The 24,787-nt window shown below is 50.4% G+C and overlaps 1 protein-coding gene across 1 annotated transcript in view; it reads left to right on the top strand.

The window, feature by feature from the left end:
* CEP164 (centrosomal protein 164) overlaps positions 1-24,787 on the top strand; it is a 54,219-nt gene that overhangs the window by 16,768 nt on the left and 12,664 nt on the right. The window contains exons 7-15 of the mRNA XM_087821515.1: positions 6,694-7,065; positions 8,262-8,342; positions 10,055-10,138; positions 14,355-14,437; positions 15,469-15,636; positions 16,511-16,627; positions 18,188-18,325; positions 21,048-21,266; positions 21,580-21,618. Coding sequence (XP_087677641.1) covers positions 6,694-7,065; positions 8,262-8,342; positions 10,055-10,138; positions 14,355-14,437; positions 15,469-15,636; positions 16,511-16,627; positions 18,188-18,325; positions 21,048-21,266; positions 21,580-21,618 — 1,301 coding nt within the window. The remainder of the gene's footprint in view (positions 1-6,693; positions 7,066-8,261; positions 8,343-10,054; positions 10,139-14,354; positions 14,438-15,468; positions 15,637-16,510; positions 16,628-18,187; positions 18,326-21,047; positions 21,267-21,579; positions 21,619-24,787) is intronic.

Here is a 24,787-nt window from a genome sequence, read left to right as displayed (position 1 = left end):
AATGCCTAAATTAGATGTGATTCCTCCCCTCTAAGAGTGTGCAGTCTCATAAAAGAGAGGCTTAGAGGACTGTAGTGCGGAGTAGGATGCAGTGAGACCTTCGGGAAGTAAAGCAGAGGCCCGGGAGGGGCGTTAGCAGCCTCTTGTCCACGTGGATCGACCAGGAGAGGTTTCATTGAGAAACTCACCTCTGAGGTGAGTGGGGAATAGCAGCAGGACCAGACAAGCAGGGTGAGTAGTGAGAGAAATCCAGATGTAGGGCATGCACAGGGGCACAGGTGCATTTGAGGACTCATGTGGGAGAGGACTGGGATGGCACTGTGGGGTAGGTTAGGCTGGATCGTGGAGAACCTTTGTGCCAGCTCCGAAGTTTGGATTGAATAACACAGGCACTGGCAGCCATCAGAGGTGTTCAACAGGTGTGACATCCTCCAGATTCAGCACATTGGTTGAGTGCTGGCTGTGTAGCAGCCACTGTGCTAGGCCCTGTAGAGACACAGGTATTGGTGAGGTCTGGGTCTGGGCTGGCTCAAGGAGTTTGCAATGGAGAAAGAGAAAGGACACTAGGGACTTGGTGTTTAGTAAGTGATCAGTTAGTGTTGAGTAAATGAGTGTTTAGGAAACTAAAGCAGGGCTGCATGTAAAAGAAGTATAGCACAAGTTTGGAGGAGTCCTGAGGGGGAAGAAATCACTTGTCTAGAGATCAGGAAACTTGGTGGAAGACATACATGACATTTGACCTGGGTCTTCAGGAGTCAGTAAGTTTTGGACATGGAGGAAAATTAAGTGATATTTTAGATAAGCAGACAGCTTGAGCACAGGGCCTGGGAAATGCAGGATACAGTTGGAGTAGTTTCCGGAAACCCTCCTACCCCCAATAGTGCTGTTGCTTCTGATTTCTTTCCCCATGGTCTGTCCTTTACTTCCACCAGGATGTTCTTTATAAAAAACAAACAAAACCCCGAACTCATAATATCGTTGTAATACTCCAGAACTCCAGTGCACTTTTGTACTTAAAAGGAACAAAATACTATATGTATTTTGGTGTCGATTCATTTTTAACAATTAACATTTCTCTAAATATTCCCAAAGTATTCACACAACTAGTAAATCATGAGGTCAACAACTCAGATTTCCCCAAACATTTAAATATTGATTGCAAGCTTAAACTTTTCAGTCTAATATACCAGATTCTTTTAAATACTTGAAACACTTTAAAATGAGACAGATCACTCACACTTTATTAGAATGATCACAAAACCAACCACTAAACAGTGCTCATATCACAAATTTAAAATTGTTTTCTTATTATCTCTTATTATTATGTCCTTATAATCCCTTACCATGTCCCTGTTATTTCTGACTCTTATGTCTTGGTCCTCAATTCCCTTTTAGAGCCAGGGCTAATGTCTCAGGCCTGCTGGGGTTGCAGGTTGGCTCACAGGCCCTGAGTCATGGGTGGGTCTTCCAAGGTGACCCAGCTTGAGCCACTGTAGGCCCCGTTCTACAGCTAGGCTTCCTCTAGTACGTACCTCACACACTGTCCATATTTTTGGCTCTGCACAGATATGTTTTGATTGTGACTTTGACACTTCTTCTAAATGTGGCATTTTTCTGAGTGTCCCATTTTTATCATCAACCTGATCTGTGTCTACTTTGAAACTTTTCGTTCTGAGTGGGGCCTGGTCTGTTTGCATTAACTTCAAAGCCTTCAGTGTGTTTGCTTCCCCAAAGTGACAACTTTGTTCTTCTCATCGATCACTAAGACCTTGTAACACTGGTGGGATCAGCAGCTCAGGTTTTGAGCTGGGAGGGTGGCTTGAGTAGGAATGGTTGTCAGGAGACTGCCTGACTTCAGGAGAAGGGTTAGTCTCCACAAGACTGAGCAGATCGAGAGGAGGTTCTACCCTGCTCATGTCTGTATGTTCAGGACCTGGCCTACTGCCTGCAACATAGGAAGGGCGTGGACAAGTTTTGCTGAACAGTTGAGAGAATGAATAGGTGAATGAATGAATGGGCCATGTGGGGACAGGGAGCGCGTCCTGGCAGACTGGGCTGTGCTTTTTCTTCCCTTGGCTCTCCCATGTCGTACGTAGAATGGACACGTGGTCCCTGCTATCAGCTGGTGGATTGAAGATCCCAAAGTAGATCCATCATGATGAACTTTGACTTCGAGCTAGTTAATTTTTACGTTATAATGGATTATAAGTGTCAAAAAGAAAACGCATTTTCTTCTTTGACATGCCCTGAATTTCCAAAAGCTTCCCTTCTGATGATGATATTTGGTGAGTGGATGCTTTTAAGCATTATTTCAATAAGTATAACCTCTTTAATATAAATAGGCAACCTAGTGTGATGGGGAAATGTCTGGCATGGGAGGTGTTAAGTACACCTCCCACCCCTGTCTCTAGCATCTCAGGAGACACAGTTATTTTTGCCACATGGAGTGTTGGATTCATGTGTTCTAACCTCAGGCAGGAACTAGGGACTGTTAGGGGTGGGGATGAAAGCGGCAAGGGTGTTTTTAAGGAGTTGACAAAGCTGCTTCTGCTTGGACCACATCCTTTGAAAATAGCTTTTGCCCCAGTTTATAGACCTTAGATCCTCTGAGGTGCCCACCTCTTCCCACTCCTAGGCATCCCAGGCAGCCCTGGATGGAGAGCTCCTCCCGCGGCTTGTTCTGCCCTATCTCATTGTCGAGTCACTTTGCTCATGGTTCCATGAGAGGGCAGTAGGATGGCAAGAATGACTTTCTCCTTCCCTTCGTCTCTTGCCTTCAACTTAACCCATTTCTAGTCTGTTACAGAATCAAGAGGGATGGTTTGTGCAACAGACACTGAAAATGGTGTGAGTAGAAGAGGGAGGCTAAAGGGAAGGCAAGCTGGCAGTGGTCTCGTGTTGCTAGTACGAAGCCCGTCAGCGGGTCGGGGAGAGGGAGGGAGCTGGGCTTAGAAACATGGCATGATGTCAATGTGATTGGAAGGTGCTAACAAGACCAGGGAGAAGTGTGGAGGAGGGAGAACAGCGGTGGGAATGAGGTGTGGAAAACAGACTGCTCTGATGGTTGGCTGGGTGGGGGCCTCCCAGAACAGGATCTAGGTGTGGATGTCTGTTCAGCACCCACCCTCCCTCCTGAGCTGTGTGGACTATGGGAGCCCTGCCTTTGTGCTCTGGGCTGGAGGAGGATTGTGGCATGGGGGCCTCATGGCTTTTGGGGGCGGTATGCCAAACATGAAATGGTTCTCACAGGCACTCTCATGCAGGTGGCAACGTCTTTTTTGAAAAAGCAGCAGCAATTTGCCTGGAGATACCTAAGGCCCGGGGACTGTGAGAGGAGACAGGAGGCTGGCCACAGAGGAGCTGTGAGCAAAGCTGCCCGGGGTGTGGTCCCCGCCCATGCCTGTGTACCCCTTAGAATACTGACTCCAGAGACTGCACACGGGCCTGGAGTGTGTCCTGGGTGGGGCCTTGGGCCTCGGCCCAGAATGTGATGAATAGCAGGGCCCAGTGAAAGCAGAGGCGCATGTCTGATGGGCTTTGTATGCACTCCCCTCGTTCATCCATTTGTGACAGTCTATAACAATGTCTGTCTCCCTCTGCTGTCCTTCCCGCAGTGTGTGCCTCTGGCTATCACGGTTTGCGGTTGTCACGGACTCAGCACGCAAGCGCTCTTATTTTAACACTAGCCACGTTTTAATATTGTAATACTTCAATAGACAGGATAGGATAAGCCCACCGTGGGAAAATCTTTTGAGAGCTGAAGCTTGAGAATGGCCTGAACGGGCCTAGCAGTCTTGTAGCCTGGCTCAGTTTTCTCGTGGGTAAGAGTGGGAATCTGGCCTTGTGTCTGGTGTCCTCTGGTTTTTGATAGGTTACCTGTTTTTCCATCATCTTGAATATTAATAGCTAACATTTGTTTAGCTATTTTTCATGTAATGAGCAGTATAACAAATATACATATAATCTAATCTCCGTATAACCATGTAAGATAAGTATTACATCTCCCTTTTATAGAGTAGGAACCCAATATCTGCAGGACACACTTCTCATCTTTATTGACTCATTTATTTCTGCAGCAGCAGCTCTAGTCGCCAGACCTCTTGGCCTCAGGCTCCCTTCAGAGTGGGCTGTGCTTACGTTGAAGCTCTTATCCACAGTGTAGCAAAGTCTGTGGGGTTTTACAGTTTATTTTAAAAAGTCAGTCAAGCATTACTGAGAACCTATTATGTGTCAGGCAGTGAGGATAATGGGTCTGATCTGGCAACGGAAACAGACAAGGAAACCAGCAATGATGATACTGTAGTTGTTATGAAAGAGTATGGGGAAGGCCCATCTCAGGGCAGCTGCCCCAGGGATGGAGGAAGCTTCCTGAAAGATGTGGTGCTATGAGGCTGTGAGGACTTGGGGGGCGGGGGGAGGGGGAGATTTAAGATTTAAGAATGTGCATGGCACAGTAGCAAAAAAGCATGATGTTTGTTCATAGGCCGGGAGCGAGGATGTGTGCAGGGTGTGTGAGGAGATGTGAATTTTGTCCTGAAGGCCATGGGTGCTGTTTGTGGTCTGATACCTTCTCTGTCCCCTAATTTATGGTCTGCTGCCTTTATTTAATCATGAGGTGAGCATAGCTGGGTGGATTGGCCCTGCTTTTGATGAGTGAGGCAGTGTGGCTGGCCAGACACCCTCATGTATCCTGAGAAACTCCTGCTTGGAGTCCTTGGAGCCGCCCAGACTGGTTATTGTACTGCTGCGTGCTGGCCACTATTGGGGATGTTGGGATGAGGAGCCTGCCTCACCCTGAAGGTGCTTGTTTTGAAGAAGAGGAGCTCACCCTACCCCTCTCTCAACTCAGTGATTGTGGCAGATCCCTCTGCTGCAGGTTAGGGCTGCTGGGAGGATGGCGGCACTGGAGGGGCCCTGCCTCCTGGCAGGCTTGAGGCAGGCAATGGCATCACTATTGGGTCCAGTGCCCTTCATTTGGGGCAGTAAAGGCTCCTAACCAGGGTCACCTGTGACATTTCACTTTTCTCCACACTCATCTGAAATCCGCCAGGGCAATTCTATGTCTTGTTTATATTTGGTCCCCAAGGTGGTGTTTGGCACAGAGGTGTCTCAGTGAATGAACGTGTGGGTCTCCTTGTATAACATCAGTTAATATTGATGGAACACTTATTGTAAAGAACACTCAGTTATTTAACTCACTTAATAGGTGTCACTCACTTCATCTTCCCAGTAACCCTGTGAGGTTGGCCTCACTGTACCCCCCTGTGTTTTAGAGGAAGAAACAGGCACAAAGAAGGTTAAGTCACTTGCCTAATGTGGAGCCAGGATTTGTACCTGGTGGTCTGTCTCTGAGGCTGAGCTCTGAACTGCTCCGAGTTTCTGCCTCTCTCAATGGCCCTTGGAATGTGTGAGTTGGCTGGTCAGTAGCTTCCAGACCTGCAGGCAGACAGTCACATCTTTGGGTGCAGCAGCTCTTTAGCAGAGTGTCAGTGAGTGCTGCATTTAGGGCTGCTCCTGGGACCTTTGGATTATGACCCGCAGGTTCTTGTTTGGGTGTCCAGGGTAGGGAATCAGGAGGCCTTGGAGGTTGTTTGCTCTGGCAGCTCAGGTGTTAGCACAGATGTTTTCTGGCAGGGAGGTTTCTCCCTCAGCTCAGGAGAGATCACTGTCTGCATTTCCAGGGGTGGGGGAAGGGTTCTTGTTTTATTTTGCCCACTCTAAAGGTGTTACCTGGTCTTTAAAGTGAGTGAGAAGCAGGGTGTGGTGCTGTGGAGGTCTGCTGCCCAGATCTCCTTTCAGGAGGCCCTGGTGAAGGGCCTGACTGATTAACAGCCCCAGCTGCTGACTGTGGCTCCTGCCATGGCCATGTTGCTGATGGTGTGGATGGGGCACAGCAGGCCCTAGAGCAGGGCCCTTTTTGCCTGATGTTGTGTCCCCCTCCCCCCCATTTCTCAGAAGTGTGTTGTGGCCCGAGGCTCTTCCTCCTCAAGCTCCCTCCTTCCCTCTCTCCAGTCGCAGGTCTGAGACCTATGTTCCAAAGGCTTTCCTGCCTCCTTTAACCTTTACAAACATTTCCCCCATGAACTGATGACACTCCTAACCCATCCTGGTGCGTGGTCTCAGAGGGCTCGGTGGGGGGCTCCAACCGATGGCCTGTCTTGGTGCCTGTGCAGGAGGGGCTGTGGGAAAGAGCTGTACCTGCTGCTGTGGAGGAAGAGTGGCCTCCGGACATGTTTTCCCTGCTGCCTTTTAAAAATGAAAAATAGAAATTCTAGACTCTGGTACTTTTCTCTCATGTGATTCTCCATCATCCCCATTGCAAATAAGTACTGACTTTGAGTCTGCAATCTTATGATTTGTCTCTTGGGGCTGGAGTGAGACAGATTCATTACTTGAGGATGTGATAGGTGGCAATGGAGCTGCACCGTCCAATGAAGTGGTTTCTGTGCCCATCAGTGGGCAGAGGTCAGGTTGTGTGTGTCCCAGTCTCCATGAAGTTCAGGCTCAGTAGGTCTGGGTGGAGCCAGGCATCTGTTTTAAGAAGCTTTTGGGTGTTCAATAACCATTGGTGTCAGAACTAGAGCATTGGCCCGTAGTAGTCAAGGAGTGGCTGCTCTGTCTTATAGCAAATCTCTACATTCTTTTTATTAATTCTTGATGCCTCCCTTTCTGACATGACCTGTGGCTCTCCAGGAGTCCCCAGGAACAAGCCAGCCAGAGGAGAAGGCCGTGTCTCCTGATTCAGGTGCCGTCCGCCCCCCTACTCCTGGCAAGCTCTTCAGCCAAGGCGCAGACAGCAGCCTGACCAGTGCAGATGGCAAAGGGCGACAGGGAAGAGGGGCGAGTACCTGGCTCCCAGGAAAAGACAAGAATCACAAGAGTGACCCTGCAACGTCCACAAGTCTGGTATGCCCTGGGGGCAATCAGCCTGCCAAATCCAGCAACAGAGATGCAGCAGAGGACCTGGTGGCTGCAGGAGAGGAAGGTTCCAGGAAGGAAGAGGAAGCAATGGAGCCAAAGAAGGAGGTTTCTGGCCCAACAAGGAGCAGATCAGATGCCAGTGAAGTGAGTCATTCTGCCCTACAGGTGGTTGCTGGCTGCAGCCCTCTGCTGCTTTCAGCCCTGTGCATATTCCTGTGTATAGATCATTGTTAGGGAGGCAGGAGCTTCCTTTGCAGGCCTGCAGTTGGCTGTCAACATCAGCCAGAACCCTTAGTTGTGATAAATAGGTCCAGAGTCTGCAGGAGGTAAAATCCTGAATGAAATTCAGAGCAGAAATTTGCTTTTCCATTAGAACCCTCCCGGGATAGCCCTGTTCTTCCTTCTCCTACTGACTTCCTCTTTCCTCTTCCCATTTCCTTGCCTCCCCCTTCTACTTCTTCTTCTTCTTTTTTTTTTTAATATATCTTTATTGATTTCAGAGAGAGGAAAGGAGGGAGAGAGAGAGAGAGAAACAATGATGAGAGAGTCATTGATCAGCTGCCTCCTGCATGCCCCTGACTGGGAATCGAGCCTGCAACCTGGGCATGTGCCCTGACCAGGAATTGAACCCCGATGGCCTGGATCCTAGGTCGATGCTCAGCTGCTGAGCCACGCCCGGCCAGGCCCCTTCTACTTCTTGACTTAGGTCTGGGATTGGTCTTAGTCACAGCAGTCTGAGTTTCTATATAGAGAGATCACTGAGGGAGCTGGGAGACAGTTGGGAGTTCCTGCCCCAGCACTGGGCAGTTAGGTTAGAAGATGACTCCTCATTGATTTCTGTGGGTCTTTCTGAACCAACCTAATACCTGGCCAGTGGCCCAGGTGGACGGAAGTAGGACCTGGTGGGGAGAGCCTTTGGTATTTTTGACTTTTCAGCTCTTCGTCCTGCTGCTTCTCCAGGTACAGGGTGAGGGAATTAGTGTAAAGGGCTTTTAACTACCTGGAAACAATACTCTCATTCTGTTGTTTTTCCAGGTTATCGTCAAACTTTCTAGCCACGCCCACTATACTTCACTGGTTCTCCTTACGCATGTCACCCTTTTTGGCCTGAATTTTAGTGTGTTGTCCACACTCAGCTGGGCAACCCAGCCTGAGGGTCTGGGGGCTGGTGCCTGTGTCCAGAGAGAATGGGAGGGCCCATAGGCCTCTTTCAGATTTTCCAGGAGAGGTGGGCTTTGCTCTGGGCTCAGCCCTGTGTTGGTGTCACGGCCTGAGCAGGATCCCCTGGATCATGATCGCAACCCTCTGTGCTCTGTTTGCGTGTGGGTCTTTTTACCTAGGAGCCAGAGATCAGTGAACACATGAAGGAACTACAGCTCTCGGACTCTGCTGCTTCTGACCCTGAGTCCTTGCTTGGCCTGGTGAGTCTGGGGGGCAGCAGAGTGGCGGTAAAAAGTGAGCATTCGGTCAGTGTGCCCAAGTAGTTTGCCCCACGTTCACAGCTAGTGACCAGGGAAGTTAGATTCAAACTTGGGTCTTGTCTAATTCCAGCTTCTTATGCCGTTAACTAAGGACAACACTACCTCCTTTATAGGTTTGTTATGAGAAGAAAGTGGGGTAAAGAATGTGAAACATTAGCATATAAACATTAAATAAACGTAGCTGCTATTGCGTGTGTGTGTGTGTGTGTGTGTGTGTGTAGGGGATTACTGAGCAATGTGAGGACCAGTCCTTGGGCTCTGGCCAGGAGGGGTGCTGTGGTTTCATTTCTAAAGTGAAGACTGTGTCCTGGAATGCCAGCATCCTTGGTTTCTTTGTCCCAGACCTTCCCCAGCCTGCTGTATCCCAGCTTCCTTCACAGGGCTGAATCGAAGGGAAGTAGTTGTGATGCACTTTGACAGAGCATTGCCTCTGGAAACCCTGCTCCATCTGTTTGGAGGAGGCACTCAGAGGGAATGGACTAGTGGAAGAGGGCCGGGGATGAGCAGCAATGATGTGAGGGAGTGCAGAGGAGTTGTGCTCTAGCCCCCTACCAAACCGTGGGCTTAGGAGGCAGACAGCAGCTGCATTCAGTGGAGTAGAACGCAAACTGAAAGGAAAATGTCACCAAAAAAAGAAAACTCCTAAGCTAGGAAGGGGAGGCAAAAAGCCATTGGCAAAGACCATCATGACAGTAGTCATGTCTCAGACTCTTTGAAGCCAGGGCTCTGCTCTCTAAAGGAGTCACCATGTGCAGTGGGCCCATCAGTATCCTCTCTCCAGTGAGAGTGGGTTGGGGGGGTACTAGCGGGACCAGAATTTGGCTAGGCCTCTGCCATTTTCCAGGGCTGATGACAGCTGTCCCTACGACCATGCTATCAGGTAGTGACTCTTCACTTTGCCCAATGGGAGTCTTAGGTGTGGAGGGGCGGCAGCATGGTTATGTGGCAGCCCAGGGCTGCGGGAGCTGGCACCTGTGTGGGCACTTGCTGCCTGTCCCAAAGAGAAGCCTGTGGAGGAAGTCTGCTGATTAATCCCTGTTGTGCAGAGGGCACCTGTGCGGGAAGGGGGAAAGAACAGGCTGGGAGCAGCCTGCCAATCCTGTTTCTAAGCTGCCCACAGGTCTTTGGGGCACTTTGGTTGGGAGCAGGCGGGAGATACAGCTGGAAAGTGACATGCTTTGCAGTATGTGTCATGCAAAGAGCTTGGGCTTTGGCATCTGTCCAGGGCTCATTTGCCCGCAGCCCCATTGTTTATCAGCTACGTGACCTTGGGCAAATGACATATGCTATCAGACCTACCTCCTCAATTGGGAGATGTGAATAGGACTATTACACTAACAGGGTTATTTTTCTTCATACTTTTATTATGAAAAATTTCAACATACTGAAAAATTAAAAGAATTTTACAGCGACTACCCACATTCTTATACCTAGAGTCCACAGTGAGCATTTTAACATATAGTACTTGCTTTATCACATCTTTCTTTCTGCTCACGGTGTTATTTTGAAGATTAAAATAATTAGATAACAAAATATTTAGCATAGTGCCTGGCAGATTGTAGGTGCTTTCTGGAAGGGGTGGTGGAGGAGGCTCTGGTGGGTGCTGGGTGTGACAAGGGCAGAGTTAACCTTCTCACCTCCACTGTCTCTAGGGCTTTGGTTTCCGCAGCCGGATCTCAGAGCACCTGTTGGATGTTGACGTGCTTTCCCCAGTCCCAGATAAAGCCCACTGGGAGGTGAGTCTCTCTGGGTGGTGGACTAGGGATAACCCAGAGCTGAGCCCTGCCCGTCCCAGGATACATGCACAGGAGTTTCCTCTCTCTCATTCATTAAGGCAAGGCCCCAGCTCTGCTCTGATGGAGCTTCTGACCATCCCTTCTCTGCTGCCGCCATGAATTAAGGCACCCTCCCCCCAACCGTATTTATCTGCTTATCCATTCATTTTTCCCCTGAGGGTTGGCCACTTGCTCCTATGCAAAGTTTATATAGATTGTGGATTTCCAAGGCACTTCCCAGCCTGGCTCATTCAGCCTTCACAGCCTGATCCTCAGCTTCCCCACCGGCACCAGCTGTGCCTGCCACTCTCTATCCATTCCCTGCTCTGCCTGCTGTGGTCCTTCCTCTTTCATCCAGGCTCTTTCCTGGTCTTGGAGGCCTGTCTCTGCATCACCTCCTCCAGGCAGTATGAATCGTTTCCTCCTTTTGCTTCCCTTAGTGCTTTTTTTGTTTTAAGGTTCTTTGTCTCCCTGCAGATATAAGTTCTGTGTGGGCATGGGTGATGTCTGACCCAGAGTAGGGTGCCAGAATGACTCAGACACAGATATTGTCCTTAAGGAGCTGTGCTTTGAGAAGAAAGTGGCGTAAAGGATATAAAAATTACCATATAAATATCAAATACACTTAGCTGTTCTTACTAATTCTGCTGTGTGAGTTGCTTGTGAGATCATTGCCTCTGGGCTTTGGCAGGAAAATTACATGAATCTAGGAGGTTAGAGACTGGGGGGTAGTGTGTGTGTGTGTGTGTGTTTATGGGGTTACTGAGCGCTAGTGAGGACCAGTCCACAGGCTCTGGTCAGGAAGGATGCTGTGGTTTCATTTCCAAAGCTAAGATGAGAAGATCATTTTTTTTCTCCTTGGTGGGTTTGTTAAGAGGAGAGATTTTGGCACACAGTCTCTGCAGGTTTAAGAGAGTGTTTTGTTTGGGTGAAATGGAAACTTGTTGGGTGAAACAGATAAGATGTTTAATGTGAATCTAGCCTGGGAGTCCTTAGTGGAGTAAGTGCTGGAGATGGGACAGGGCCATGAGGCCAGCTGCGATTGAGCCTGAAATGATCCTCTCAGCTCTGGCTGACAGGTCTTCCTGGGCCACTGCCCTGCCACCAGGGCTCTGCTGCACATTGGTCACCCCTGTTTACAGCTCTGGGGGGAAGTGAAGGCACAAACAAGGGCAGGTGGGACTATTCAGGAGGTATACGGAGCAGGTGAATTGTGGGGCACCTTTGACAGTAGGTAAGTGGGGAGGTTACTGAGTTGGCTGGACTCTGGCTCCAAAACCTGGCCAATATCAGAATATTTGGGGCTTTAAAAAGGATAGAGTTCTAGATCCTGCCTAAAGCCTAATGAGGCTCGTGGCTTCTTTTTGGGTCATGGCACGTGGTATAAGTAGTACTAGGGCCAGCTTAGGTTCGGTTTGTGTGAGGCACCCTCTGTGGCCGCCAGCTCTGGCAGAGGAAGCCCTAGGTATGTCTCATGACCAGCATACTGGGGTGTGGAGCATTCTGGGTGCTCAGGTGGTTCACCCCATGAGCCCTTTGTGGGACTCAGCCTCCAGTTCTCGCCTGTCTTCAGGACCTGGAGAAGCGAGTAGAGCCTTTGTGGAACAGACAGAACTGTGGGTTCAGTCTTTGTTTTTCCTGCAGGCTCCTGTCTATGTTCTGTACTCTTTGGACCTTTCCCGAGGCCAAGGCCAGTACAGAGGCTCAGAACTGAGCTTACTGAGGTTTTCTTCACCTGATACACTATATGCAGCTTAATTGAGATATATAATTGACATATAATAAGCTAGACATAAAGTGTACCATTTGACAAGTTTTACCATATGTATACACCTTTTAAAACATCACCAGTCAAGATAATGATCAGTTATAAACATGATCAATTTTTTTTTAATTTTAATTTTTAAAAATTATATCTTTATTGATTTCAGAGAGAGGGGGAGAGAGAGATAGAAACAGTGATGAGAGAGTCGTGCCATTGATTGGCTGCCTCCTGCATGCCCCCAACTGGGGACTGAGCTCACAACCCAGGCATGTGCCCTAACCAGGAATCAAACCGTGATCTCCTGGATCCTAGATCGATGCTTAACCGCTGAGCCATGTCCGGTGAGGCTCTATTTACTCTTTTGATTGGGTGCAGAGCATCCAGCTTTGTGAAGGCACTGTGGTTTATTTAATTGGGGACTAGGTCATGCACAAACGAAACTCCGAAGCTGAGTTAGGAGGGAAATGGTGTCTGGAGGCGTCTGGAGCAGTCTTAGGCCAGAGGCCAGAATCTGTTTGCTGTCTCCCTTTCTGAAGAGCGCCCACGCGGGTGATTTCTGTTTGGGTCCTTCAACTCCTTTTGTGGGGATCAAGTGAGACTACTCGAACGACCTCTGTCTGGGTCCTTTCCCAAGGAGTCCCCTTTTCTCCAGCAGGGGCTTCTGGCAGAAATAGAGATGAAACGAAGGAAGCAGACACTGTCTGCAGCTAGTTCTTTCTGGCTCAGGGCTCAGTTTCCAAGGTTTTATCATGATCACTTCACTTTTTTACCCATCTTCATTTTCGTTTGTTAGATTGGCCTGTGTGACTTTTTTCTTGAGAAATGAGAGAGGGAGCTATTTACTGAGCTTGACATGATTTGTAGGGAAAACAGGTTGTGAGTTGAGCACTGGAAGGAAAGAAGGGGACAGAGGAGGACTGTGTGCCCTGCTCTTGTCTGCGGGCTGCCCAGGCTGATGCGATGAGGAGTGGCAGCACTGGCAGGGAGCCCTTCTGCTGCAGGCGCCGGGAGGCACTCAGGGCAGCATTTCTATTTTTAATGTAATTTGGGGGAGCTGGCTTTTAGCTCAGGCCCTATCCTCCTCGCCCATCCAGATGGCAGAGTGGGCCACAGCTGCTGGGGTGCAGGTTGCCAGTGGAGAGGTGTGGGAGACTGCGGGCCCAAGGCCGGGCCCCCTGGAGAAGGTGGGGTGAGTTGTCTCTTACCCCACGGCTCCTGCTCTCCCATGTTCCAGAACAGATGGCTCCTGTCAGTGGGACAGAAGAGCAGTTGCTCCATTGTCTGTCTTTTTGTCTGTCTGTCTGCCTTAGGCCTGGAGGGGAGACGTGTGCGCAGGGAGCTAACATGGTGGCAGTCTTCTGTGGGCCAGGGTCGGTTTATGTACGTAATCTGATCTAACCCTCTCCAGTGCTGGCACAGGGGGTGGAGTCTGGGCTGCCTGCACCACTAACTCCTGTGGCCCCGTCCCTGAAGAAAACATCGGAACTTATCAAGAATAGTTCTCTTCACCAAATTTGCCCAGACACCTTGGCTTTAAAATGAGATTTGTTGGTTTTTTTGGATAGATGGTATAATCCTTGCCTGGGAAGGGGGCACTGTGGTCCACTGATGGGAGCAGGGTGGATGGGGAATCTCAGGATGGAGCAAAGGAGCACCCATCCTGCTCCCTGAGGTGCCCATCTGGGCCCTTTCTGTTTGGAGTACAGTGCTCTCTTATTTCCCTCCAGGATCCTTCCTTTTGGGAGGGGGTTGGGAGGAGAGGGAGGGAGGAAGAAAGAGGACCATCAATATGAAAGAGACACATCAGTTGGTTGCCTCCTGCATGTACCCCGACCAGGGCTGGGGATTGAAACTGCAAACCAGGTATGTGCCCTTGACCAGGAATCTAACCCGAGACCCTTTGGTCTGTGGGCGAACGCTCTTACCACTGAACCACACCAGACAGGGCTGGCATCCTTTCTCTTGAATGTAGTTGTCTGCTGCTTCTGATGTAGCCCGTGTCTTTCAGCCTCCTTGGGTGTCACTGGCACGGGAGGTCTGGGGCCTCAGTGGATGTGGGGTGTTCATGGATCTCTCTCTTTTCAGCTGGCAGTGAAGGCTTCCAACTGCAGGGGGCAATATTTGCTTTCTCCTGTGTGTTGTCCTTCAGCCCCTGGCTTCTGGTTCTGCATGCAGTAGCTGTGGTGTCTGACTCACCCTCCCAAGCCAGGGCCGGACCTGGGAGTGGGGGCTTAGCCAGAGCCCCTGGAGGCTTTACTGTACAGTAGATAGGCTGTTTCCTCTGTATCCCGGGTGTTCCTCACCCACCGAAGAGCCACCTCTCAGTGCTTCCTCCAGGGCCTGGGAGTAGCGAGGATTGAGAAACCCACATACAGAACCCTCTGAGACACTTTCTAATGCTGCTGCCTACAGGCCCTGAGGTTGGGAGAAGACAGGGATGACAGCCAGCACAGCCAAGATGAGCCACAGAGCAAGCAGTCGGAAAGCTCGGAGAGGTACAGTACAAGGAGGCCGCCCTCAGGGACCTCTGGGATGTGTGACATGGGCAGAACTCCTTGCTTTGGTCTGTGTGACTCAGTGTGCTCCTGCCCAAAGGCGCATGTGAACTGACTGGATGGCCTTGTAAAGTATGTGTGTGTGTGAGTGTGTGAGCGTGTTTGCATGTGTGTATGTATGAGTGCACTTGTGTATGTGTGTGAGTGTGTGTGCATGTGAGTGTATAGAGCGTATGTGTGAGTGTGAGTGTGTGTGTGTGTGAGTAGATCTCTGATTCTGCACCAAGACAGGAATATAAAGAGCTGCTGGTGCCTTTGTGGGACTTTGTGCACATAGCACCACTGTGGGCCAGGGACTCCGTCCTGTCACCGCTTGGATTAAACTGTGTGTGTTGTGGCCGATGGCCAGCCCTGGAGTAGCCTGCTGGAGATCTTGGGGAGTCATGTTAGAGGGTCACTCTGCAGCTCAGAGCTTGAACCTGGGCCCTGCCCGAACAGAACAGGCTGTGGCTGACTTGGTGTGTGTGGGAGGGGGCTTCTAGCTTCTCAGGCCTGAGCCCAAGATAATAAAAGGGCTGCAGCTCTGGAAGGGGAAGGGGGCATTCATTTTACTGTTTGGACCTTGAAAAGCTGTCAGAATCCTTCCTTCGAGCTACAGCTTCATGCATTTTCTATAGTCTGACCACTTGAGCCTGACTTCACGTTTTCTCCCTATTTTCTGCGGGGTGTCCTGTCCCTCCCTGGCCCAGTGATGGTGAACTCTGGGAATGGGCACACCGATAGTGAGTCCAGCTCTCTCTCCTGGGCCAGCAGGTACAGCGCAGAGACCTGGGAGTCTGGGCCTAGTCAGGCAAAGGAAACACTCAGCAGGGAGTCTCCCCTTTCTGCCCTTCTGGATGCTTTGTTCTCTGTGCCTCTTGTGAATGTGGGGTCGGGCCGGGGTCCAGCCTGGGAGGAGGAGTGGACCTAGGTCCCCACACTGCACTACCCAGTTATCTTCCTGACTCCGCTGCTCTGGATGGTCTGACCAGGGTATCTCCTTCACTTCTGCATGGGGAGTGGCTTGGGAGTCCCCTTCACAGCCAGGCCACGGGAAAACGGCCTCTGCAGGCCTGTGACAGGCAGACAGAGTGGAGCAGGGCAGAGGAGCCTGGGGAGGACTCTGCACGCAGCCCCCTCCCGCCCGATTTCCTGCAGAGGTAAGAATGATTGGGGAGCCTCTTGGGATGCGTGGTCCATCCTGCATGTAGTTGTGTGCGGGGGCTGAGAGCCAGTGGTAGGGGTAGGGTGGCAGGCCTGGAGAAGCGGGAGAGCTGAGGCGAGTGTGCAGCCTGAGCAGCTGGAACAGGTTTTCCCGAAGTGTCGCACAGGAGCTGGAGAGGGAGGAAATGGGTCTCTTCTGATTTTCAGTCTGCAGCTAGAATTGGGGCGCATAGTCTGATTAGGGGAGCTTAGGAACTCTTGAATGAAGCAGGGTCTCTTTTGACCCAGCTGCCTCCCTGGTATCAGGGCTGTGCTGGTCCTGCCTCAGGCCCTTTTCCTAGTCTCTGCCCACCCGCTTCCTCCTACCCAGTAGTCATCCCACCTCTGGTCCTTCAGCAGACCCCATAGGGCCCTGTTGTATGCTAGGTGAGAGAGGTGCCCTACCCCAGGCTTCCCTGAGGCCTGCTGAGGGCACCTTTGTGCCCCTGCTGGTCCAGATCCTGGGGCTGGCTCTCTCTGGCAAGAAAGAGGAGCTGGCCTTAGGGCTCATCTAGTTGGAATGAATCACTGGGGGAAGTGGAGCAGCATCAGTGTTGAGTCATCAGCATCTATCGAACACCTGCTGTGTGCAGAACTTTTCCTTGGGTCCCATACCGCTCTGCCTCCCACGTGGGATGCCAGTGTCTCTTCATTGTAAACAGCTTGGGAAGAAGCAGGGAGAGCAGAGTGAGATTTAAGACCTGAGGTAGGGAAACTTTTGGGGCTGCCTCCCTTGTCCCCATCACAGCTGTTTGACCCCGAATGGGGTGCAGCTGGAGCCTCTTGCATTTCTACTGGCTTAAACACATTTGCTTCTTTATTGCTATCAAGGGAGGAGACCCCAAGTCCACCTGCCACTTGCAAGAGGGGCAAGGAGTTGTGCTCCCAGGCCGAGGAGCCCGAGGAGAAGGTGGCAGTCAGCCCCACGCTGCCCGTCTCTCCTGAGGTGTAAGGTCCAGTTCTTACGTGTCTGCCCCTGTCGTCCATCGTGTGTGGATGGCTTTAGTTTCCCTCCACTCTTGGGTGGTGGGGAAGAGATGCTCCGGCCCCACCAGGGGTGGAGTGGGGTGTGTGTGTGAGTGTACCCTTGGTTCTCTGAGCAGCCTTGAGATCCCCAAGTAGCTGTCACTGCTCCCCAGGGGTCCCCTTGTCAGGCCCTGGGATACAAGGGTAGAAGTGAGGGAGTACCTCCTGAATCATTAGTAGAAACCTGGTAAATCATGTTCTCCTCTTCACCAAGCACTATTTTCTCTTTCCACTATAAATGGAAAAAAATGCCTACTGAAAGAAAAACCAGAAGTTGTATGGAGATATCTATGTACACAAAAGTACACAAATCTGAATTGTACAAGTCAATGCATGTTTACATGTGTACACACTGTGTACTCGTAGCCTAGATCAGATGGAGAGCATCCCGTCCCTCAAGAGAGTTTCCTCTTGCCCCTTCCCTCATAGTCCACCCACCCCAGGTCACCACTGTTCTGTTTCTGTCCTGTGGATTTGGTTTTCCAGTTCTCCAGCTTCATATAAGTGGAATTAGATGGTATACAGAGATGTAGCTTGTGTCTGGGTTTGAAGCTCATTTATGTGGTTGCATGAAGCACTTCCACAACTTAGGAGTCACTTAGTGTTTCTCTGCCCAGTTCTCCTCCCCCTCACTCACCCCTTTTACAGATGGGGAAACTGAGGCTCAGGGAGGGGAAGGGGTTTGCCCAAGGACACATGGCTAGTTGGTTGCAGAATTAGGACTGGTCTCCGGTCAGTGGAACCGTAGACGTCTGACTTGGTGTGCAGCCACTGTTCCTGCTCTCTGCAAGGGGAGATAGGTGCAGGTCACACAAACATTCCCACCTGACTGAGTGGTTCAGAAGTCAGGATTCGGGACTGACTGTGGAGCAGAGACTCGCCACCCAGGATGGCTTACAGAAAGTGTCTGAGAGCTGGCGAGGCACATGAACTCCCGCACTCACAGTGTCACCACGGCGCTGTAGGAGCGGTGTGGTGAGGGGAGCCCTGTTCTCAGGTGCTGATCCAGCCTACTGACAGCTCTGACCCCAAAGAATGCCATGACTTTCTCAGGCCTCCTTGGTGGCTGTGGATAGCCAGGCCAGGGTGCTCTCTATGAGGACAGGAGGCGAGTGGTTCAGGAAAGGACCCTCTGGCAGATGTCAGAGGTCAGAGGGTGTATACCCGGGGCCTCTGGGAGAGAAGCTGGGCAGTGATGGAAGCCAGGGCACTTGTGTTTCTCCCCTGTCCAGTGACACTGCCCTGGTGAGGTCTCAGGGACAGTGCCCTTAGGAAACCTCTTTTGTTCCCCTCCTGAGCCTTTTCAGGTCCTGTAACTTCCTTGTCAGTAATCTTCATGGCTGCAGTAGGATTGATTTTCTGGGTTCTGTGGGGAGTAGTCTGTACCTCATTTGTACCTGCGGGATTTTAATTTGTGGAGGTGACTGACAACATGGAAAGGCCAATGCCCCTGAAAGAAGAATTTATTACTGACCTTTCCAGAGAGAAGAAGGCATGCCATGCCATACAGGGTCATGTGGGGAAGGACCAGGGCCGATCAGGAGGCAGAAGAGGCGAGAAGGGAGAGCATGGTCCAGAACCTTTCTTGGGGTTTTCTTGGGAAGGAATGAATGAGGCAGGGTAAGTACCCTAACTGTGGGATTGTTTGATTTGAATAATTTTGTGGTTTGGGATTATGGGGTGGTTTCTTGGTGCCTAGTACCTGGCCCTGAGAGATTTAGGGTAGGATAATGCTGACTTGGTGTGAGTGTGATAAGGAAATGCTTGGGGTGTAGGCTCAGGGCTGCCTGTAAGAATTGGCTAGTCCTGGGAGGGGCAGTCTCTCTTTGACCAACAAGCTCTTTAAGAATGTCAAAACAGCCTGGCTCAGTGATTGAGCATCTACCTATGAACCAGCTGTGGGCTCGATCCCCAGTAGGGTGAGTGCAGGAGGCAGCTGATCGATGACTCTCTCTCATCACTGATGTTTCTGTCTCTCTCTTCCTCTCTCTGAAATCAATAAAAACATATTTAAAAAAAAAAAGAATGTAAAAAAAAAGATGTCAAGTTGAATCATGAGTTAGGAGGGAAGGGCCCACCAGAGAGTGTGGGCAGGGCCCGCAGGCAGTCGTCATGCAGGCTTTATGGCCAGAAGGCCTAGGTCTGGGAAGCAGGGTCTTTCTCCCATTTGTCATACGCATATCTTCCATGAGGTGCTTGTGGAGAGAGGGTGGGTGAACTGAACCACTGGGTTGAACGTGAGAGGACACAGATGTCTCAGTGGCTGTTCCAGTGTCAGTGGTGTATGGCCATTTCAGGATGCCTGGTGCCGTGTCTTCTTCCGCCTCTTCCTCCCTGATAGCCCTCCCTCCTTGCTCTCCTTCTCATGCCTCAGAGCTACCTGGTGGCCAGCCTGAAATGTTATATTCCTGCAGAGCCTCCTCTTGGCCATAACTGTTGGAAATCAGGTCTCACTGGTGCTGATACCTGAGGAGTGGCCTGGAAATCGACCTGCCTCTTCCTCTGGAGTCTGCATCTTCCCAGTTGTCTGGTGGATCTTTCCTGTGGGCCCATTGTTGACTGCCTAGGATCTAAGCTGGGAGTTTAGGATTTTAGATCTTTAGAACAGGGACATGGAGAAGAGGCGCACTAAAAAGTAGGCCAGTGTGCCTGCTTGCCAGGCATGCGAGCCAGCTCACTGGTGCGTGCAGCCCGGGCACAAGCTGCCATGCTGTCTGATGCCTCATCTTTCTGCAGCGTCTGTCCCTGGGGCTCCACATAGCTGCACAGCCCACAGGGGAGGGACACATTAAACAGCCATCTCAGGGAAAAGAGATGTTTTCAGCCAAGGTTGGAAATGAGTTGGAGGGTTGATGAGGCGGAGAGCTGCGGGGGGGAGGCTCTTTCCAAGCGCGGGATTCTCAGAGCGGGTGGCAGCTGCATCCCTTACATCTGCATCAGTTGGGCTGTGTCAGGGGACTGAGAGGAAGCTGGGAATTGGAAGGAGGGGTTGATAGAGCTGGGAACAGAAGAGAATTGAAGGCATAGCTCAGGACTGTTTCTGGTCTCAGTAATAATTTTAGGAACAGTGGAGAGATTTTAGTGGTATTTCAGAGATGTCATTGGCTTTTTATGTTTTCCTTCTCTCTGTGGTCTCAAGGGGCCAAAATGGAATTGTTCCAAAGGCCTTGTTTTCACCTGCCATTCTGACCTGACCTGAAAGATGAGGCATGCTGCCTTCCATCTGCTGCAGGGCTAGAGCTGGAGGGAGAAGGGGTTCTGCGATCCCAGCAGGGGGACTGGCTTCCTGCCCCTGGATTTGGACCATGACTGCATGCTGCTGAGGTTGACGGGGTCACTGTGCCAAGCTTGCTGCAGCCTGAGCACTGTGGGAGGAGGGTGGTGGTTGAGTGGCAACAGCAATTTCTAACGTTAGAGTTAGGGAGCTGGGAATGCAAACATACTGGCTTTTAGGAAACCACCCTGGGAGGTGAAATACTTTACCCCACTTATGCTTTCATCGTTCTCAATGCTCTTTGGGTTTCTCTGGATATTTCTTTCAGAACCAGGGCACAAATAACTAACTACCTTGTTACTTTATAGACATCTTTGTAACTGATACCCTTAGTCTTTATCTTCCACCCACCGTGTGCATCCTTTTAGCTCTGAATTTCTGTTACCCATTTTTAAACATTGATTCCCCCTCAGTGGATGAGCACGTCGCCTCGTTGGGGAGATGGGAGCATCACATTCTGTTGTGCTCTTGCTCTTAGGGGGTGGTGTCCTGCCTGACTCCCTGGGCAGTGTGGGCTGAGGTTCCCGTTCCTGGACCTTCATGACTGTTCTGGGTCTCAGGGCGAGGGGAGATGCTGCTGCTTCCCCACTGGCTCATACGCATTGTACTCTATTCCGTTTGGGAGGCAAAGAGCAGCCTCCGGGGACTTCCCAGACTGCTGCATGAGCCTCAAATAGAGGTAGAACCCTAGTGGAGAGACAGAACCAGGGCCTTGAGCCGCGCTGGGGGAGAACTGCTGGGACAGAGCTTCAGTTTCTCCTTGCTGCTGCCAGCTCCTGAGCCTCATCTTCTTCTTGGCTCCCAGCCTGCCAGGTCCTGCTATGGGCTGCCCTTCTCCCTAGGCTCTTGGGGCCATAGACAACCACAGTGGGGCTTGTCTTGTAGAACGGGTGCTGCCATATATCTGAGAGTGGTAGCCCTACTTCCCGCCTTGGGTGACCTGCTTTACATATGTGATTCCTGATCGTGGGCCCTCCCTCCATTAGGGTCTGTGAAGATCTGTAGCTCTGTAAACCTTGATGCCAAAAGGTGGGTGGGTATTAAAACTTGTGAAATCCTGTTTCCCAGCCTTGGTAGGCCATCTCCAGAGCTTTTGGCTCCCCCAAAGCAGCTGTCAGAGGCTGCCTGGAAGGCCGTGGAAGAGTCAGTGGCCCAAGAGCTCGAGCAAGACCAGAGGCAGCTCCTAGAACTGAAGCGAGAGAAGATGCAGCAGCTGCGAGAAGAGCTGTGGCGGGAGGAGGAAGAGGAGACCCTCCAGCTTCACCAGCAGAAAGAGAAATCTCTGAGGTGCTGCCCCTCCCCTTCGACAGGCTGCACGGGGTACATGTGGGGAAGGGACACTCCCACATATGTCCCAGGGGCACTCCCTGGGATGCCTGTGGCCCCACCGGGACTCTTCTGCGGTAGCCCGTGTGGAGGAGTGGGCTCCCTCGCCGAGGCTCACTGCCCCCTCCTTTTGGTGGGGAATTGGGAGGCATGACCATAACCGGAGTAGCTGACACTTTTTGAGAGATCACATTGATACCTGTGCTTTATGTCTGTGATTTGTTAGTCTTCTGAGTGGCTCTTACAGGATGTTGTTATTGACCCCATTTTATAGAACCTGGAATGTAGGCGAAGAAGTTGAGGCACCGAAAGGGTGAGTACGCTGTCCAAGGTATGGAGGCTGAGGGGCAGCAGAGCCAGCTTAGCCCAGGGGCATGCCTCTGACACCCGTTTTCTTAACTACTGCATGTCGTCTTGGCAGTCAGGTCCCTGTTGGGACCCAGTTGGGGTTGGTGGGGCCACAGGATGTGTGTGAGGTGCTCTTGCCCAGGACCCAGGTTTCTGTTTGGGTTCCTGCTCTTTGTGTAGCTGGCTGGGAGGCCCTAAACAAACAAGACACTTACATCTGGGCTGGGCCTCTGTATGTGATTGTGTGTATATGAATGGACGAGCTAGAGCTTATTTTTGTAAGAAAAGCAGTCCTGGCTGGCACAGAGGCTCTGTAGAGTCCCAGGCCCCTGTCTTCTCTAATCTGTGCCTCTCCAGTGCTGGTTTCACTCTCAGGGTCTCTTCACAGTGCAGTATAGCTTCTCGTCTCTAGCCACTGCACCTGTGCTCCAGGCAGGAGGAACAGGGCAGAATATAAAGGGAAACCTTCTAGCTCCTTCAGCCCCATAACAGAGTTTTCCTGGAAACTTGACCCAATAATTTCCACCTAAATCTCATTGGTTACCCTTGGTTACAAAGGTGACTGGGAAATGTAGTCCTTCAGCTGGGCCTCTGTTCTTGATAGAATAAAACCAGGGCTCTGTGAGTAAGGAAAATGGGATAGTGGATGTTAAGAAGGATGGGAAAAGTGCTATGAAAAGGTGTTAATGTAACTTGGCAATTTAACTAAATCTTACCCTCTTCAACAGAACTTCCAAAACTGGTGGATACTTATTTTTTTATATCATAGATAACAAAGAGTGTATAAAACCGTTTATGCTTTATTTAGAGAAGAAAACCAGCTTCTGACTATCCAGAGGGTGGGGACAGTCTTTCTCATTAGCCAACACCAGATCCCCTGACCCAGGGCCCATCCTTACATCACCCTCCTGGATCCCCTGCCAGGGAGTATCCCACGGAACAGATCTCCCCATAGCACCCTTTTCCAGCCAGCTGGAAATTGAGCCAAACAGTGTGGTTCAGCCCACCTTGAGAGCAGTGCCTAGAAGAGAACCCTGGTGGTGCTTCCCTGCAGCCCACCAGGCTTCTCTCCTCCTTGCCCTCCCTAAGCTTAGCTTCCCATCCAGAGGAGTGTCCACAAGCAACTCCTAGGTTGTTGTAAAGACTAGCATGCCAAAAGTATCTGACTCAGGGCCTGCACACCATAGTCGCTCAATAAAGGGTAGCTCTTGTTTTTATTTTCAGTTGAAATCAACATAGTTTCGGCAGTCTTGGCTAAGTAATATTTCTATGGGCAGTGCCTTGCCTAGCTCTCTTTGAAATAGTTCATCATGAGGACCCTGTTTCTGTTTACACTCGAGCCTTCTTGAAGGGTGGGGTCTCTCTCTGCTAAGAACTTCCACTTGGTAGAAATCTCTGAAAGCCACACCAACCTAATAGTAAATATTTCTTTCTTTTAATTAAAATTTTAAAAAAATTATAGTTTACATTTGTACTAGTTTCAGGTGTACAGCATAGTGGTTAGACAATCATATGCTTTACAAAGTGTCCCCCTGCTATTTCCAGTACCCAATGGACGTCATACACAGTCCTCACAATATTATTGACCGTATTCCACAGGCTGTGGTTTACGTCCCCAGGACTATTCTGTAGCGCAGACATCTCCTGAATGAGGAAGGCAGTTGTAAACTGAGGAGACTGAGTTGAGCTGTAAGATGAAGGACGTCACCCCTGAAGACCCTTCCAGCTCTAACAGTCTGTGTGCTGTGTGTAACATTCAGCCGGAGGACAGGGAGCAGGCTTCTGGGGAATGTAGAAGGAAGGATTTTCACTTAAGTTTTGTGCCATCATGGGAGAGAGCAGTGGCGCTGATAACTTGAAACAGAAAACGACCCTTAGTCTTTTTGGCTTTGGAATTCATTACAGAGGCTTCTCAAAGAAATTGTCTTCGGAATCATGTTTTTCTTGGGCTTGAACTGCCTGAGTGCACTGCTCAGAGCCCTGGCTCTGGGGGCTGTGGGAGGATGTGGTTTGTGTCAGCAGGGGTGTCTGCTTTTTTCCCATCGAAGCTGCTGAGACAGGGTGGCCCCCAGTCGCTTTACCATGTGAAAATGGAATACATTTTTTGTTTAATTTTTTCTATTATTTTTTTATAATATAAAATACAGAAAATGGTATTTTTTAAAACGCTGCGTATGAAAAATGATGTCATGCAAATGTCCTCCAATTTCCGCTTCGCAAGTACAGGCACTTTCTACGGCATTTTCCATGAGGCTTTTAACACGTCTGGCTGCAGCATTTGGACTTCTTCCCGATGTTGTCCCTCAGCCGGCGGGCAGTCCTGGGCTTGGACTCTTGCCCTGTCTGGGCCCAGGTGCAAGTCAGTTTGCACATGTTGCGGAAGTCCGTGGGTTCTGGGGCTGGCTCCAAGCTCTCAAGAACATGGAGGGACGGCCCTGCCTCACCCTGAGTGCTCTGCTGCACACGCTCAGCACTCTCCTGACTGCAAGCTGAGCGTGGTCTCGGGCTCTGGCACATCACTGACAGACCCTGGTACTGCAAACGCTGAACGAAGGGGCATGTTGCTGGGTTTGCGTGTGGGTTCCTGACATGGAAACCCATGCACATGTGCTCTGTGTGTTAGAACAGTGGAGCGCTGATTTTTGAAATCAAATTCAGCGATTTTTACGTGTTGCTCCGTCATGAATTTTTCTGTAACAAATTTCTAGGGAACATTTTCAGAATCTGAAACAAAAATTAAAAAAGTATTAGTGCCAAAAAAGTTATGAAATTTTTAAATAGTAAAGTGACTTATGGGCCACCCCGTATTTGGGGGCTAGGTGGGACTGTTCAAATTCACAAGCATTTATTGAGCACCTGCTTCATGCTAGTTCCTGTGCCCAGTACTTGGGATATAAAACAGTTTCTGGCGAGATTCTTTCTCTGGAGAAGCTCCCAGACTTGAAAGGAAAACAGACACAAGCGATTAATTATGACACAGTATGGTGCATGGTGCAGAGTGGCCGGGACAAGAAAGGTCCCCACGTAACCTGTGATGGGGATGGATCGATGAACTTGGGGGGAGGAGCTTGGTCTTGGGTGATGAACACGGACGGGTTCATCAGGTTGGAAAGGGGAGTCTCAGCAGAGGGGCC

Source organism: Miniopterus natalensis, chromosome 11 (assembly GCF_054644295.1).
Source record: "Miniopterus natalensis isolate mMinNat1 chromosome 11, mMinNat1.hap1, whole genome shotgun sequence".
NCBI classification, from domain to species: Eukaryota; Metazoa; Chordata; class Mammalia; order Chiroptera; family Miniopteridae; genus Miniopterus; species Miniopterus natalensis.
Note: the sequence above shows the minus strand (reverse complement) of the source record. Positions and strands in the feature narration are given on the sequence as shown.